Below are 18,208 nucleotides of genomic sequence, written 5' to 3'. Positions count from 1 at the left end.
GGAATCAGTAGTTTATCAAACAAACACTCAAACAGGCAACAGAAGCAGGATCTGTGTTATTTCTGTAGTTATATATGGATGATTTCTAAAGCCAGGAACATTTAACAGTTAGGCCATTGATTATAGAGCAAATTAAGTTGGGGTTTCCGCTCTCCTCACATTTTTTTTGACAATTATGGCAAGGTCTGTTTTCTCGTCTCACAACCCTACCTAACCCAACACCAATATGCTTGTTAACTTTGTTATTATACTCATAGCAACATTTATTTGATTTAACAAGGCAAGTGGTTTAAGAACAAATTCTAATTTACAATGGCGGCCTACCCCATGCAGAACCTAACACGGACGACGCGGGGTCAATTGTGTGCTGCCCTAGGAGACTCCCAATCACGGCCGGTATTGATACGGCCTGGAATCAAACCAGGGTCTGTAGTGACGGCACTGCATCTCAGTGCTAGAGGCAATTCAACAGCGCACTGATGTGTTTCAAAACCACGGACAGCTACCCTTATCCAACGCGAGAGAAAGCGCATGTTATCATTGTAGGCTATAGCCTTAAAATAATTTCAATAATAAAAGGCCTAAATAATTCATTTTTCGTTCCTTCTTAGGCTCCCTGTCTATTTAGATTGTTTATATGCTTTTTAATATGACATGTTGCCTATTTGAAATGATGAGCGTGCCTTCTCATGCTTATTAAAATACTAAATCACATGTAATAAAAATCTAAATTATTGTCACCTTTTTTCAGCATCTAGCACTCTCCTCTTGCAATGATAACGACACAGCCTTTTTCTAAAATGTTTTACGAGTTGGAGATCTTAGACCATTTTACCACCAGTAAAATCTTTGAAATTGTTGCACGTTGTGTTTATATATTTTTGTTCGGTATATATTCAAGCATCAATGTGTACATATAATTAATTCCGTTTTTGGACTGAATTGTATGTAGCAACTGGAGATGGCCCCTTTAACAAGGGTGACCAAGACCAGTGGAAGCAAAATAGCTCTAGAACATCAAAAGATCCACCATCATATGGATCTATGAGGTACTTTCTGCATGTGTTTCTGTTTTTTGACGCAAACCCCACTACCGGTGTGTGTGGCCAAAGAGATCCATCTTCATGTAATCTGACCACAAAAATCAACATTTTGCAATAGCCATCTCAGTCTCCAGACTTTCACCTCATTGAAAACCTGTGGTTTGAATTGAGGAGGGCAGTCCATAAGTGCAGAGTAAGGATATCAAGGATCTGGAAAGATTATGTATGGAGGAATGTGCTAACATTCTTCCCAATGTGTTCTCCAATCTCATAAAACATTGAGAAAAAGGCTCCGTTGTATTAACCTCGCAATGGGAGGGTGATGGAGTATTGAAAACATGGGTGCCCCCATCTTTTTGATTGATACTGAGCAAATAACATAATTGTCCTTTTATGTATATATACATTTTATTACATACAATACAACACAGTATTTGTATTATTTATTTTATATAGTATTGTTTGCTCATCTTAATAAAGAGTGCCTATAATTTGACCAAAAAACACTTAAGATCTGACTACTTGAACATGTATTCACATGACTTGATCCTTGAAATGTGTAAAAAAAACAAAAAAACAGTAACCCCTTGTGTTGAGACTAAATACAGTACAATATCAAAAACTCACATTGTAGACGAACGCTTTGGCTGATTTAAAACATGTCTTCAAATTGGACCATCAGTAAGGTCAGAGAACAAATACACAAAATGAAATTATACATTTCCGTTATTGACATGAATGGTTTAAATGTCTTTCTCCAAGGGGGTCAGAAAAGACATCATTGCTGCTATTGACAGACTGTTAAGTGTCCCTGGACATGTAAACCTAGGTAGGATAAAAATCCCACTCAAACATTTGGTAGCCTACTGTATGGTTACCCCATTTATTTGGAGAATGATAAAAAAAGGTTAATGGAGCAAATATGAAAAACATGTTATTGACATCAAAGGCGTATGATTTAGGATGCCACTGGGACACATTCAATATGAGTTATACAGTGCATTCGTAAAGTATTCAGACCCCTCGACTTTTCCCACATTTTGTTACGTTACAGCCTTATTCAAAAATCGATTAAAAAAAAAATATCCTCATCAATCTACACACAATACTGCATAATGGTATTGTCTTTCTGGAAGGTTCTCCCATCTCAACAGAGGAACTCTAGAGCTCTGTCAGAGCGACCATCAGGTTCTTGGTTACCTACCTGACCAAGGCTGGGTGTCCAGCTCTAGGAAGAGTCTTTACCACAGGTGGACTCCAAGTTGTAGAAACATCAAGGATGATCAATGGATACAGAATGCACCTATGCTCAATTTCGAGTGGGTCTGAATACTTATGTAAATAAAAGGTACACGTTTTTTTTTTGATACATTTGCAAACATTTCTAAAAAACGCTTTTTGCTTCGTAATTATGGGGTATTGTGTGTAGCTTGCAGAATTTTTTGGGATCCATTTTAGAATAAGGCTGTAATGTAACAATGTGGGAAAAGTGAAGGGTTCTGAATACTTTCCAAAGGCGCTGTATATTCATTTCTGCCAACTTTTCCATTATAAAGTAGTTGAGAGCTTTCCCAGTAGAATGGCTCCCTCTTCTGGACATATTTGGAAACGCAGCACTTTGGTTGGTCCTCAAAAAGGCCACGCTCGGGTGCGGTTTCAACATGGCTACGTAAAGACGTGTACAGAGGCCTCTCCACAAAGGGATGATACTTTTAATGTTTTAACTATCAAAACAAGAACACATTTTCCACACCTACTGACTCTAGCCACATTCGTATGGCATTACTGGATTGGTCTGGAACCGGGAAAACGATACAAAACGGTAAACAAGAAGACAACAAAGACCAGCAACAAGATGGCGGATGCTAAAGTTATGGACATGCTAGTTACCATCTGCCCAGAAATGGCTACACTACGCTCTGATTTCATGACCGAATCTTGCTCCTCTGTGTCAAATCTAGGAGTTGAAATTATGACTCAAGTCCAGTCAACTATGGCAACACTACAAAAAACTATCGCGACACAAACCCCCAAAATAAAGGATATGGAAATGTCGCTGACCGGCTTACTGAATTGGAGAACAAAAATAAGAGCTTACCTCCGAGAACGTTAAGCTAAAGGTTAGTCTAGATGAACAGGTAAACCGTTCCCGGAGAAAGAACATACGTGTGGTCGGAATCGCAGAAGGGATGGAAGGGCGCAATCCTACTGAGTTCATGGCCTCTTTCCTGCAAGACGTCTTCGGGGGAGAGATGTCTGACAGGCCCCCAGTCACCGACAGAGGGCCGCACTCTAGCAGCAAAACCACAGCCTGGTCGCCCTCCCAGAGCAATGCTGGTCTGCCTACATTACTTCCAGACCAAAGAGAAAATTCTTTGGACATCCCGCGAAAGAGGACAACTGAACTACAATTGCAAGTGGATTACTCGGCAGACCTGGCAAGACGTAGAGCTGAGTCAGATTTGGCCTGATACAACCGGCTAAACTGAGGTTTACTTTCTAGAGGGCTAGCCACACATTTGACGACCCCCAGTCTGTGCTCACTTTCTACCGGGACAATATCCACTCTACAGCAGCACAGAACCCAGATAGGTGAAGGTTGCTAGTTATGTTATTAGGGTGTATACATTGTCAGTGTATGGACATGAACAAGAGTAACTTTAATTTGCCCTAGCTGGGAAGTCAATGCACCACATACAGATGGCTGATCAAGCACATGATTAGTTGGTGCCTAGAAAGACACTACTCACTTTGGGTTGGAATGAAATCAATAGCATGTCATCCAAGAGCATTAGCTTCCTTACCATTTATTAATAGCTTTGAAAAGATCCAGGCCTTCATTTTACAGTCTTATAATACACTCTTAGTTTGGAAAGATGCAAGGAGGTACTTGCAGATTCCAGACCATCTCTCACTCCGGTCACCGATTGCCCTTAATCCAGATTTCCCCCCACAAATAAGGAGTATTGGACTTCTGGATTGGAAGACGAAGGGTATTGCTGACCTTAACGCCTTTATTTACTCAGGACATTCTTAAATCATTCCAACATATAAAAACTGAGTTTGACACCCCAAACAAAGATTTGTTTAAGTACCTACAACTTAGACATTTCATAGAGGGTCAGAAGAAAGTCGATAAACTACGTTTTCAAATGACTGAAGTTGAAAAAAAAAAATCCTACTGTTCGGATAGAATATATGTCGGAGATTAAACCTATTTCATTGAACATAAGTGCCTCATCCTATTGTGTTTTCCAATGTTTTCCAATGCATCACATTTATGTCTTAAATGTGAACAGGATACTGGCACCTTCAAGAGAGAATCCTACTTACATAAGATGGTGCCGACAGAGATGGTCGCCTCACTTTGAGTTCTTAGGAGACTAAACTTTTTTTATTTTTTTAAATGTATTATTTCTTACATTGTTTCCCCAGTAAATCTTAAGTCATATTACATACAGCTGGGAAGAACTATTGGATATACGAGCAATGTCAACTTACCAACATTACGACCAGGAATACGACTTTCCAGAAGCAGATCCTCTGTTCGGACCACCACCCAGGACAATGGATCTAATTTCAGAAGCCGACCCAAAACAACGGCTCTGCAGAAGGGGCAGACAGAGCGGCCTCCTGGTCAGGCTCCGTAGACGTGCACATTGCCCACCGCTCCTGAGTACACTACTTGCCAATGTCTAGTCTCTTGACAACAAGGTAGACGAAATTCGAGCAAGGGTTGCCTTCCAGAGAGACATCAGAGATTGTAACATTCTCTGTTTCACGGAAACATGGCTCTCTCGGGATATGTTGTTTGAATCGGTTCAGCCAGTGGGCCTCTCCATGCATAGCGCCGACAGAAATAAACACCTCTCTGTGAAGAGGAAGGGTGGGGGTGTATGCTCCATGATTAACGACTCATGGTGTAATCCATGACAACATACAGGAACTCAAGTCCTTCTGCTGACCCGATCTAGAATTCCTTACAATCAAATACCGGCCATTTTATGTATCAAAATAATTATTGTCAGTTATAGTCACAGCTGTGTACATTCCCCCTCAAGCGGACACCAAGACGGCCCTCAAGGAACGTCACTGGACTTTGTAAACTGGAAACCATATATCCTGAGGCTGCATCAAAGCAAATTTGAGAACAAGGCTACCTAAACCCTATCAGCATATTGATTGCACTACACGCAGGAGGTAATACACTCAATCTCTGCTAATCTAACTTTTGCGATGCATACAAAGCCCTCCCCCGCCCTCCCTTCGGCAAATCCGACCATGACGCAATCGTGCTCCTACCGTCTTATTGGCAGAATCTCAAACAGGATATACCAGTGACAAGAACGATTCAACGCTGGTCTGACCAATCGGAAGCCACGCTTCAAGATTGTTTTGATCACGCGGATTGGAATATGTTCCGGTCAGCCTCAGAAAACAACATCGACTTATACGCTGACTCAGTGAGCGAGTTTATAAAGAAGTGCATTGGAGATGTTGTACCCACCGTGACTATTAAAACCTACCCTAACCAGAAACCGTGGATGGATGGCGACATTCGCGCAAAAAACTGAAAGCACAAACCACCGTATTTAACCATGGGAAGAGGTCTGGACACAGACGTCACACTTCCAGACAAACTAAACACCAACTAAAACGCTGTGTGAAACTGGGTCCTGGACTTTGACAGGCCACCCCCAGGTGGTGAAGGTAGGACACAACATCTCCACTTCGCTGACCTTCAACACTGGGGCCACACAAGGGTGCGTGCTCAGCCCCCTCCTGTATTCCCTGTTCACCCACCCACCTCCAACTCAATCATCAAGTTTGCAGATGACACAAGAGTAGTGGGCTTGATTACCAACAACGACGAGACAGCCTATAGGGAGGAGGGAACTCGGGGTGTGGTGTCAGGAAAACAACCTCTCCCTCAACATCAACAAAACAAAAGGAGATGATCATGGACTTCCGGAAACAGCAGAGGGAGCACCCCTTATCCACATCGAAGGGACAGCATTGGAGAAGGTGGAATGTTTTAAGTTCCTCAGCGTACACATCACGGACAAACTGAAATGGACCACCCACAGAGACAGTGTGGCGAAGAAGGCGCAACAGTGCCTCGTCATTCTCAGGAGGCTGAAGAAATTTGGTTTGTCACCCAAAACCCTGACAAACTTTTACAGATGCAAAATCGAAAGCATCCAGCCTGGTATGGCAAATGCACCGCCCTCAACCGCAAGGCTCTCCAGAGGGTGGTGTAGTCTGCACAACGCATCACCAGAGGCAAACTAACTGCCCTCAATGAAACATACAGCACCTGATGTCACAGGAAGGCTAAAAAGATCATCAAGGACAACAACCACCCAAGCCACTGCCTGTTACACCACTACCACCCAGAAGGTGAGGTGCAGGTGCATCAAAGCTGGGACAGAGAGACTGAAAAACAGCTTCTATCTCAAGGCCATCAGACTGCTAAAAAAGCAATCACTACCTCAGAGAAGCTGCTGCCTACATTGAGACCCAATCACTAGCCACTTTAATAAATTGCTCACTAGTCACTTTAAACAATGCCACTTCAATAATGTTTACATATCTTACATTACTCATATCACATGTATGATATGATGGCAATTTGCATATACTCCAGAATGTTATGAAGAGTGATCAGACGAATTGCAATTAATTGCAAAGTCCCTCTTTGCCATGTAAATTAATCCCCCAAAAACCTTTCCACTGCATTTCAGCCCTGCCACAAAAGGACCAGCTGACATCATTTCAGTGATTCTCTCGTTAACACAGGTGTGAGTGTTGATGAGGACAAGGCCGGAGGTCACTCTGTCATGCTGATTGAGTTCGAATAACAGACTGGAAGCTTCAAAAGGAGGGTGGTGCTTGGAATCATTGTTCTTCCTCTGTCAACATGGTTACCTGCAAGGAAACAGGTGCCATCGTCATTGCTTTGCACAAAAAGGGCTTCACAGGCAAGGATATTGCTGCCAGTAAGATTGCACCTAAATCAACTATTTATCGGATCATCAATAACTTCAAGGAGAGCGGTTCAATTGTTGTGAAGAATGCTTCAGGGCGCCCAAGAAAGTCCAGCAAGCGCCAGGACCATCTCCTAAAGTTGATTCAGCTGCGGGATCGGGGCACCACCAGTAATGAGCTTGCTCAGGCATGGCAGCAGGCAAGTGCATATGCAAACACAGTGAGGTGAAGACTTTTGGAGGATGGCCTGGTGTCAAGAAGGGCAGCAAAGAAGCCACTTCTCTCCAGGAAAAACATCAGGGACAGACTGATATTCTGCAAAAGGTACAGGGATTGGACTGCTGAGGACTGGGATAAAGTTATTTTCTCTGATGAATCCCCTTTCCGATTGTTGGGGCATCCGGAAAAAAGCTTGTCCGGAGAAGACAAGGTGAGCGCTACCATCAGTCCTGTGTCATGCCAACAGTAAAGCATCCTGAGACCATTCATGTGTGGGGTTGCTTCTCAGTCAAGGGAGTGGGCTCACTCACAATTTTGCCTAAGAACGCAGCCATGATTAAAGAATGGTACCAATACATCCTCCGAGAGCAACTTCTCCCAACCATTCAGGAACAGTTTGGTGACGAACAATGCCTTTTCCAGCACCTTGCCATAATGGTAAAGTGATAACGAAGTGGCTCGGCGAACAAAACATCAATATTTTGGGTCCATGGTCAGCAATCTCCCCAGACCTTAATCCCATTGAGAATTTGTGGTCAATTCTCAAGAGGTGGGTGGACAAACAAAACCCACAAATTCTGACAAGCATGGATTATGCAAGAATGGGCTGCCATCAGTCAGGATGAGCCCAGAAGTTAATTGACAGCATACCCACGCGGATTGCAGAGGTCTTGAAAAAGAAGGGTCAACACTGCAAGTATTGACTCTTTGCATCAACTTCATGTAATTGTCAATAAAAGCCTTTGACACTTATGAAATGCTGGTAATTATACTTCAGTATTCCATAGTAACATCTGACAAAAATATCTAAATACACTGAACAGCAAACTTTGTGGAAATTAATATTTGTGTCATTCTCAAAACTTTTGGCCACGACTGCATATACTGTATTTTATACCATCTATTGCACCTTGCCTATGCCACTCGGCCATTGCTCATCTATATACTTAAATGTACATATTCTCATTCACCCCTTTAGATTTGTGTGTATTAGGTAGTTGTTGGGGAATTGTTAGATTACTTGTTAAATATTACGGCACTGTCGGAACTAGAAGCACAAGTGTAACAAGTAACAATAGCTTTAGGCTACTGTATGCTATAGGCTATTGTATGCTTAAGCTTAAACTCTATTGGACCAGTTAGGTAAATGAAAACCACACAACTGAATAATTTAGGAAAATAATGCAGGCTTGTATTTTGTAAATAAAAATACTTACAAAAAATGAATCACCTTGAGTAAATATTTGATATGTGATATTTGTACAATGAGCTCAATATGAATGAAATACATCAATAGCAAAATAGACTTAGATATCGGCCATATATCCTGCCTATAGTTTACTAGGGTGCACCAAACTCGATCTTAATCTGAGGGTCTCTCAGATTTCAATGTTCAAAGTTCAATAGCAATACAATAAACATGAATCCACAGAAAAACAACAATTCACAAATACTGACTTATAAACCACTATAAATTAGAATCAAATGTGAGTGACTGCCTATCAAACACTGTAAGGTGTTTAAGTGTAGCATGTGCTTATAACAATCCCACTGCAAAGTATGATGCAATGATGTCTTGCAAGATATCCTACCACACCGTAGTATGGTAGTGCAAATTCAGTGTTATTTCAGGAAAATAAATCTTGCATGCAAACCTTCCTATCAATGTCCTGGGTTCGGGTGGCTCACCATCCTTGGTGGAACTGAATCCATAATAAAAAACCTAACCAAATCCTGGCGTCAATCTTTCCCTCAATCCCTTCACAGCACGTTCATATAGATAAGTGAGTGTTAATATCCAGTTCTCTTTTTAGTTCAGTTTTATACTACTTCAACGATTTGAAACAAAGTTTTGCTTTCATGGAATGGCGGTAGCTCTTTTTCAGCACATTGGCGCCGACTGGTGTATAACGTGAGGTTAGGAGAGGGACTAAGAGAATATTGAGTTTTGATTGGCTCAAAATAAGCTGCTCATCATGCAGATTCTGACAGCTGATATGTAATAGCTGTGAACTTAAACATATCAATATAGTATAATATGATTGTTACTGGAATCTCACTAGTAATGATAAGTATTCAACATTAGTGGACCTGTGTTACACCAGCATTTCACTAAACTCGCATTAACATCTGCTTACCATGTGTATGTGACCAATACAATTATTTGATTTGATTCATGCATGTTTTTTGGTATTGTAGCAGAATCCAGTCTTATTGGAATGATATTCATTTACACATCTAGAAGATCTTGAGTAGACAATTAGCTTTTTCACCAAATGTATATTTGTTCTACTTTGATTGAAACATTGTGTCAGATCTTGACTCTGAACATCTGTTTGATACCCTTGTTTTCTTAGCCAAAAAATGCATATTGTTATTATGTTCCAAACCTGAAGTACCATCTGCGAGAATGTGGCTTTCTCAAGCTACTGATATCCTACCTCTAGAGAAACATACCTTTGATTTACACCAGAAGTTTGACACATTTTGGAAAAGCTGGTCTCCATTGTGGTCCTATGTAGAAAACCTCCCATAAATACCCCATGTTATAATTGTGAAGTTCGCATATTGTTTTTATGACTGCCTTTTTGTATAATGTTTTGCTCTATCCTTATTCATTTGATTGTACTTGGTCTGTGTGGTGCACTTTGTTTGGTTGTCTGTGTAACCCCTGTTAAAAGAAAATAACATTCTAATAGAAGGATAATAAAAAAAGGCCACGCTCATGAGGCCAGAATTGATTACTTCCAGAAGCTGCTGCTCGCTGACATTTCAGGGAACAGGGACAGGAGCATTGATGAGGATCACAGTAAATTTCCTGGATTGGTCTCAGGTTTAGATGTTTGCGCAGATCCAGTCTAACTAAATGAGAGATCCATCCATGGCAGAGAGCTCTTCCTTTATAGAGCCATTCTTCACAGGCCCTGGCACCAGTCTGCTGGGAGCCTCGACCGCTGGCACCAGTCTGCTGGGAACATCGACCACTAGCACCAGTCTGCTGAGAGTCTAGACCCCTGTCTGCGTCACTCACAGGCTCTGGCACCAGTCTGCTGGGAGCCCGAATCCCTGCCTGCGTCACTTACAGGCACTCCTGCAGCGGTTCCAAAATGGTAGATGCAAAATGGGTCCCAGCCAAAGGGAATGTCAGAGCAGTCAGAGTGACTGTGTGTGTGTGTCTGGCCAGCATGTTGATGGAGGATTACTCTGCAGCATCTGGGCTTGAGCTTGTCAAACAATCTGATTAGTGAATGTCCGATCTCATGGAACATTGCCTTGACATGGACACACACTTGCGATGAACATATTGGTCAATTTTGCTGCTGACTAACCGACCTCATTAACCGGTCAACAAACGGTAAAAAGAATGCCCAAACAGTCAAATACATGACCACCAGAAAATACTATGCATGCATACAAGTAACGGACATATCTCATTAAGAGCTTAAAGGGTAGGAAGCATAAACTTAACCAAATGTAACATATGGATTTACAATAGAACACGCATCAAAACTCCCAATGCAAAGTTACCTCACTTTTGTGTTATTCCAGTTATTCCATAAAACTATTCAGAAATCCAAAGAATGCCAAAAAACATTTGCAGGGTGTTACGTAATATGGAGGGCCCGTCAAACCAGCCTATTTCCTATAAAGTAAACGTCAGCAGTAATAACTTGAAATGAAAGACTTCAAATTTAACCAAATCGTTTGAACTTATGACTACTGGTCTCAATAACATTTTCTGCCAACTTACAAGACAATTACTTTATAAATACAATTTTACAAATCAGCTTGCAAGGTTGCTAGCCAACCAGCCTGCTAATGTTAGCTCTACAAGCCTGCTAACCTTACGTATGCACAGCGAGATTCAGCCAGTTACTATCAACATGTCACGTTCTGACCTTTATTTCCTTTGTTTTGTATTCATTATTTAGTATGGTCAGGGCGTGAGTTGGGTGGGCAGTCTGTTTGATTTTCTATGATTTGGGGATTTCTATGTTTCGGCCTAGTATGGTTCTCAATCAGAGGCAGGTGTCATTAGTTGTCTCTGATTGAGAATCATACTTAGGTAGCCTGGGTTTCACTGTTTGTTTGTGGGTGAAAGTCTGTTGATTTCGGTTTTGATTATTTTAAACATTAAATGCACTCTACATTATGTGGGTTGGATGCTGTAACAACACAGAATACATTTTTTAATTAAAGTCCCCATGATGGTAGTTACTGCCCATTATGCTTATCACTTATTATTAACATTACTTTAATACAATATTTCAGTTGTCTATTTTAAATTTGTTTTATTTGATGACTTTATTATTTAATTCCAAGTCATCATCTCATCTCTATAGAGCTGCTGCTTATACTGTCTGACAAAATCACTATTTTAATAGGCCTTGTTCTTCAAAGTAAATAAGGCATACTTTTATGACTGCTGAATACCAACTGTCTCTGAATCACTGAATCATGTATTTTCTGGTAAAAATACCTTGTTGACAGAGCATTCTTCTGGTCTCTTATGTAGCAGGCATAAAAGAAACACATACCGGACTCGTAACTGTGCAGTGGATTATGCTCATTGTTGTTAATTATCACCTTTTCTGCACTAAACTATGTAGAACATTGGCCTGCTGGAAACGACAACTCCCTAGTACATTGCACAGTTCAAGCTGGATCTGATTTATATCTAGAGAAACTGCAGTAAAATGTGTGCATTAAGCCCGAAGAATTATTATTATTTGTTTTAATAATTGAATTCAAATAACTGAACAAAATGGAACTGAAATAATTGAACCAATGTCGGTCAATTAGTTGTTTAAAAAACGATTCATCCCTCAGCACTAGAGCAGGCACGCTTTCCTGTAGGCTTAGATTGAAAAGATGGCAAATAGGAGTGGAAATATCTTCAGCTATAATCCTCAGTAATTTTCCATCCAAGTTGTCAGACCCAGGTGGCTTGTCATTTTTTATTAAAAAAAATAGTCTATCATCTCTTCCACACTCACTTTACGGAATAAAACATTACAATGCTTGTCTTTCATAACTTTGTCAGTTATGCATGGATATGTAGTTTCAGAATTTGTTGTGGGCATGTCATGCATGAATTTGCTAATCTTGCCAATTAAAAAAATCATTAAAGTAGTTAGCAACGTTAGCCAGCTGGAACTAGCTAGATAGCACCAATTTGCCATATGAAGTCGAGACATAGTGCATTGTCGGTAGTTCCAAAGATATCCGGAAATAAGTTAATAAATATGTAAAAACACTAAAACATAACTGTGTTTGTGGTTAAAGATAACCAGATCGTGACTACAACTAAGTTACTGAGTCTTTGACCATACAGTGTTGTTTGGTAGTAAAAAAATAAATAATAATTTTTCCTACCTTTTAATGAAAGCATGCAACAATAGCAAGCCTTTCGTCTTACAGTCAAAGCATTATAACCTATTATTGAACATGCAACTCCAGTAATGAAGCAGCTACTTAAACATCATTTCCAAACATTAGTCAAAAATCCATGTGGGAAAACACAGTTCTAATGAGACTACCTATTGCGAGCGGTTCCATATACAGTGGGGCAAAAAAGTATTTAGTCAGCCACCAATTGTGCAAGTTCTCCCACTTAAAAAGATGAGACGCCTGTAATTATCATCATAGGTACACTTCAACTATGACAGAAAAAAATAGAATTAAAAAAAATCCAGAAAATCACATTGTAGGATTTTTAATGAATTTATTTGCAAATTATGGTGGAAAATAAGTATTTGGTCACCTACAAACAAGCAAGATTTCTGGCTCTCACAGACCTGTAACTTCTTCTTTAAAAGACTCCTCTGTCCTCCACTCGTTACCTGTATTAATGGCAACTGTTTGAACTTGTTATCAGTATAAAAGACACCTGTCCACAACCTCAAACAGTCACACTCCAAACTCCACTATGGCCAAGACCAAAGAGCTGTCAAAGGACACCAGAAACAAAATTGTAGACCTGCACCAGGCTGGGAAGACTGAATCTGCAATAGGTAAGCAGCTTGATTTGAAGAAATCAACTGTGGGAGCAATTATTAGGAAATGGAAGACATACAAGACCACTGATAATCTCCCTCGATCTGGGGCTCCACGCAAGATCTCACCCGTGGGGTCAAAATGATCACAAGAACGGTGAGCAAAAATCCCAGAATCACACGGGGGGACCAAGTGAATGACCTGCAGAGAGCTGGGACCAAAGTAACAAAGCCTACCGTCAGTAACACACTACGCTGCCAGGGACTCAAATCCTGCAGTGCCAGACGTGTCCCCCTGCTTAAGCCAGTACAGGCCCGTGTAAAGTTTGCCAGAGAGCATTTGGATGATCCAGTAGAAGATTGGGAGAACGTCATATGGTCAGATGAAACCAAAATATAACTTTCTGTTAACTCAACTCGTCGTGTTTGGAGGACAAAGAATACTGAGTTGCATCCAAAGAACACCATACCTACTGTGAAGCATGGGGGTGGAAACATCATGCTTTGGGGCTGTTTTTCTGCAAAGGGACCAGGACGACTGATCCATGTAAAGGAAAGAATGAATGGGGCCATGTATCATGAGATTTTGAGTGAAAACACCCTTCCATCAGCAAGGGCATTGAAGATGAAACGTGGCTGGGTCTTTCAGCATGACAATGATCCCAAACACACCGCCCGGGCAACGAAGGAGTGGCTTGGTAAGAAGCATTTCAAGGTCCTGGAGTGGCCTAGCCAGTCTCCAGATCTCAACCCCATAGAAAATCTTTGGAGGGAATTGAAAGTCCGTGTTGCCCAGCAACAGCCCCAAAACATCACTGCTCTAGAGTAGATCTGCATGTAGGAATGGGCCAAAATACCAGCAACAGTGTGTGAAAACCTTGTGAAGACTTACAGAAAATATTTGACCTCTGTCATTGCCAACAAAGGGTATATAACAAAGTATTGAGATACACTTTTGTTATTGACCAAATACTTATTTTCCACCATAATTTGCAAATAAATTCATTAAAAATCCTACAATGTGATTTTCTGGATTTTTTTTGTAATTTTGTCTGTCATAGTTGAAGTGTACCTATGATGAAAATTACAGGCCTCTCATCTTTTTAAGTGGGAGAACTTGCACAATTGGTGGCTGACTAAATACTTTTTTGCCCCACTATATATGACAGAGATAAAAAATCTCCTTTAGAAACTTAGAAAGAAAGTGAATCTAATAGCATCTAGGATGGGTTGTTAATATGACTAGGATTGTGACTTTGGCTTCTGGGCAAAAAAAGAAAGTTGATATGAAAATCAATATAATAGGAGAGAAATGCTGGTCTTTATAAAATAATTGCCTCCAAGTTTCTAAGGATGGATTTTGGCTACTCTGAAGCAACTTAAGACATGCCTCATTATTTGAAGTAATGTAAAATGTTTAGGTTTCAAACAATTGTACTGCCTCAAGCTCACATTGCAAAGTGGTGTGTGATGAGCTGAAGCCTGCCTACCATTGCCTACAGCCTATGCACTCGTATGACAAAAATATGATCTCTATATAAATAGGTGCAATGAACAGTTTTAACACATGATTGGATTTAGAATGGTTATTTATTGAGCAATGACTGGGCTTATAAAAATGACATGTTTTGAGGAGCTGCTCACTATGACAGCCTAGTTTGAAGAGCAGAATAGCCTATGTATGCTGTGCGTGTGTGATAAATATATTGAACAAAAATATAAACGCAACATGTAAAGTGTTAGTCCCATGTTTCATGAACTGAAATAAAAGATCAGACATTTTCCATACGCACAAAAAGCTTATTTCTCTCAAAATCTGTGCACAAATTTGTTTACATCCTTGTTAGTGAGCATTTCTCCTTTGCCAAGATAATCCATCCATCCGACAGGTGGCATATCAAAAAGCTGATTAAACAACATGATCATTACACAGGTGCACCTTGTGCTGGGAACAATAAAAGGCAACTCTAAAATGGGCAGTTGTCACACAACACAATGCCACATATGTCTCAAGTTTTGAGGGAGCGTGCAAATGGCATGCTGACTGCAGGAATGTCCACCAGAGCGGTTGCCAGAGAATTTAATGTTCATTTCTCTACCATAAGCCTCTTCCAACATAATTTTAGAGAATTTGGCAGGATGTCCAACTGGCCTCACAATCGCACACCACATGTAACCACGTCAGCCTAGCACCTCCACATGCTGCTTCTTCACCTGCGGGATCGTCTGACAGCTGATGAAACTGTGGGTTTGTAGAACCAAAGAATTTCTGCACAAATGGTCAGAAACGGTCTCCGGGAAGTTCATCTGTGTGCTCATTGTCCTCACAAGGGACTTGGCCTGACGGCAGTTCGGCGTCGTGACCGACTTCAGTGGGCAAATGCTCACCTTTGATGGCTACTGGCACGCTGGAGAAGTGTTCAGATTCACCCGGATAAATCCAGGTTTCAACTGTACTGGGCAGATAGTGTGTATGCCGTCATGTGGGCGAGTGATTTGCTGATGTCATCGTTGTAAACAGAGTGCCCCATGGTATTGGTGGGATTATGGTATGGGCAGGAATAAGCTACGGACAACGAATACAATTGCATTTTATCGATGGCAATATGAATGCACAGAGATACAGTGATGAGATCCTGAGGCCCATGTCATGCCATTCATCCGCCGCCATCACCTAATTTTTCAGCATGACAATGCACAGCCCCATGTCGCAAGGATCAGTACACAATTCCTAGAAGCTGAAAAGGTCCCAGTTCTTCCATGGCCTGCATACTCAGCAGACATATATGTCACCTATTGAGCATGTATGGGATGCTCTGGATCAACATGTATGACAGTGTGTTTCAGTTCCAGCCCATACCCAGCAACTTCCCATTGAAGAGTGGGACACAATTCCATAGGCCACAACCAACAGCCTGATCAACGGAGATGTGTCACGCTGCATGAGCCAAATGGTGGTCACACCAGATACCGACTGATTTTCTGATCCACAAGTGCAAGATACAGGATGACCAGCGAAAATACACACGCCAATTTAATTCCACTACAATATGCAAATTAACCTATATACTGATAAGCATGACCGGTCAAATGTGACTTGTTTCAGGAAACTAGGCGCATGTCACGCGTCACTACTTCACGGGCGAGGCATTTGAATGTAAACATGCAGAAATGCCTTCTGGAACATGTGAACTTTCATGTGCCTTAATAACAAACTTGTATGCCATCTGTACATATGAATACAATTTTAAAATTATGAGCAGTTGGTTTAGCCAAAGAAAAAAGAGGAACCTTCCCGCTAGCCATGATTGGCTGAGATAATGGATGGAGAGATGAGAGATGAGTTCGGATTGGTCTGCCACGTAGCACGCTTCTGTCTATAACATGAGCTGCTCAGTATTTGTAGGTAATTCTTTCTAACGCAGCTTAAAAAGAAAAGATATCACAAAGAACTGCACAAGTGTTGCTCTCCACTTTCTGGAGGTCAGTTTTGAAATCAGTGGAATGCCCGGTGAAAGCAGAGTATGAGAGCTAAGGAGATAATTCTGGCATTGTACAAAACACCTGTCTCTTCAAACTAGGCCAACGAGAGTGTCCAAGTTCTGAAATTCTCAGGTAGAATGCCCTGCTTTTATTTCATTACACTCACAGCCGTAAGTTATTTTCTGTAATTAGCTCGCCATTAACTTGTAAATAACGATCTTGTTGTGAGTTTATTTCCTGGAATAATAAACACAAATTAGCTTAAGTTATTTGAACTGACTAGCCCGCTAACTTAACGTTAGCTAGCTGGCTAACTAACAAGCTAGAAACGAACCAAAACCTTGCTTAGAAAGTTGCCTGGTTTGCTAGATTGACATATGCTCCAGAGCGATGCAGCGGTCTAAGGCACTGCATCTCTGTGCAAGACGAGTCACTACAGTCCCTGGTTCGAATCCAGGCTGTATAACATCCGACGGTGATTTGGAGTCGGCGCACAATTGGCCCAGCGTTGTCCGGGTTTGGCCGTCATTGTAAATAAGAATATTTTCTTAACTGACTTGCCTAGTTAAAAAAAATTGTTAAACACTAAATTCATTTTTAAAATGGATGGGTTTATTGGTGTTACTATTTTTGACCACCAGGCTGCTGATGTTTTGCAGCCTGTAGTTTTTCTGTTATTACTTTATCATAACGATACTCAGACGAGAATAGAATGTTCATGATGTCACTGGGACAACTGTCTATTGACATGTATAGTCTTTAGTCTTGAAGTCTTTGGTTGTTTGGCACACATGTGAATCCATAAAGAAATGGGTGGGGCTCAGGCTTAAGAGGGTGTGAATGAAAAGCAGAATTACTTTCCCATTAATCATCAGCTGTAGTGTATGATATACCATTTTCTAGCTCTAAGTCTCTACTTTTATCCAATGTAAAAAAATAAAAATAATAATTCAAATTTTGCTACATAAGACCGATTTGATCCGGTTGGTCACAAATGTATTTTCAGTAGCTAACCGATTAATATCCCTCACACACACACAGTTTTTGTCCATCCCTTTCTGTGTCCTATGATGTCCCTCTCTAGGTTTAGTTGCAGTTAGGTTGAGATGCAGTCCATGGCTTCCATTAAAATACATGTCCACAAAATGTGCCATTATACCTATCTTGAGTTGGTACTCTTGCCAAAAATGAAACAAGACCATCAGGACCATGGACAAAGCCGTCACCCTCACCTGCCCTCTTGTGCCAGCACGGTCCCCTCCTCCTTCAGCCTGTTTCCCTTCGCAGCGCAGTCCTCCAGGAGGGCTTCACGGCGCCGCTTGATAGCATGTAGCCAGTCCACCTCGTCCACTCCATCCTCCTCTGGCTTCTCCGCCGCGGCTTCAAACTGCTGCACCGCTGCCTTGCTCACCCGCTCGCCCACTTTCCTCTTCCAGCCGAACGAAGCCATCCTGTATATAAATGACAGTAAATTAGCTG

At 41.1% G+C, this 18,208-nt stretch overlaps 1 protein-coding gene across 3 annotated transcripts in view; it reads right to left on the bottom strand.

Annotated features, from left to right (window-relative positions):
• LOC112220216 (tetratricopeptide repeat protein 33) overlaps window positions 1-18,208 on the bottom strand; it is a 53,922-nt gene that overhangs the window by 35,198 nt on the left and 516 nt on the right. For all 3 annotated transcript variants that reach the window (XM_024381938.2, XM_024381940.2, XM_024381941.2), the window contains exon 2: window positions 17,962-18,180. In XM_024381938.2, the coding sequence (XP_024237706.1) occupies window positions 17,962-18,179 (218 nt within the window). In that variant the 5' untranslated portion in view covers window position 18,180. The remainder of the gene's footprint in view (window positions 1-17,961; window positions 18,181-18,208) is intronic.

The sequence above is a fragment of the Oncorhynchus tshawytscha genome, linkage group LG20 (genome assembly GCF_018296145.1).
Source record: "Oncorhynchus tshawytscha isolate Ot180627B linkage group LG20, Otsh_v2.0, whole genome shotgun sequence".
Classification (NCBI taxonomy): Eukaryota; Metazoa; Chordata; class Actinopteri; order Salmoniformes; family Salmonidae; genus Oncorhynchus; species Oncorhynchus tshawytscha.
Note: the sequence above shows the minus strand (reverse complement) of the source record. Positions and strands in the feature narration are given on the sequence as shown.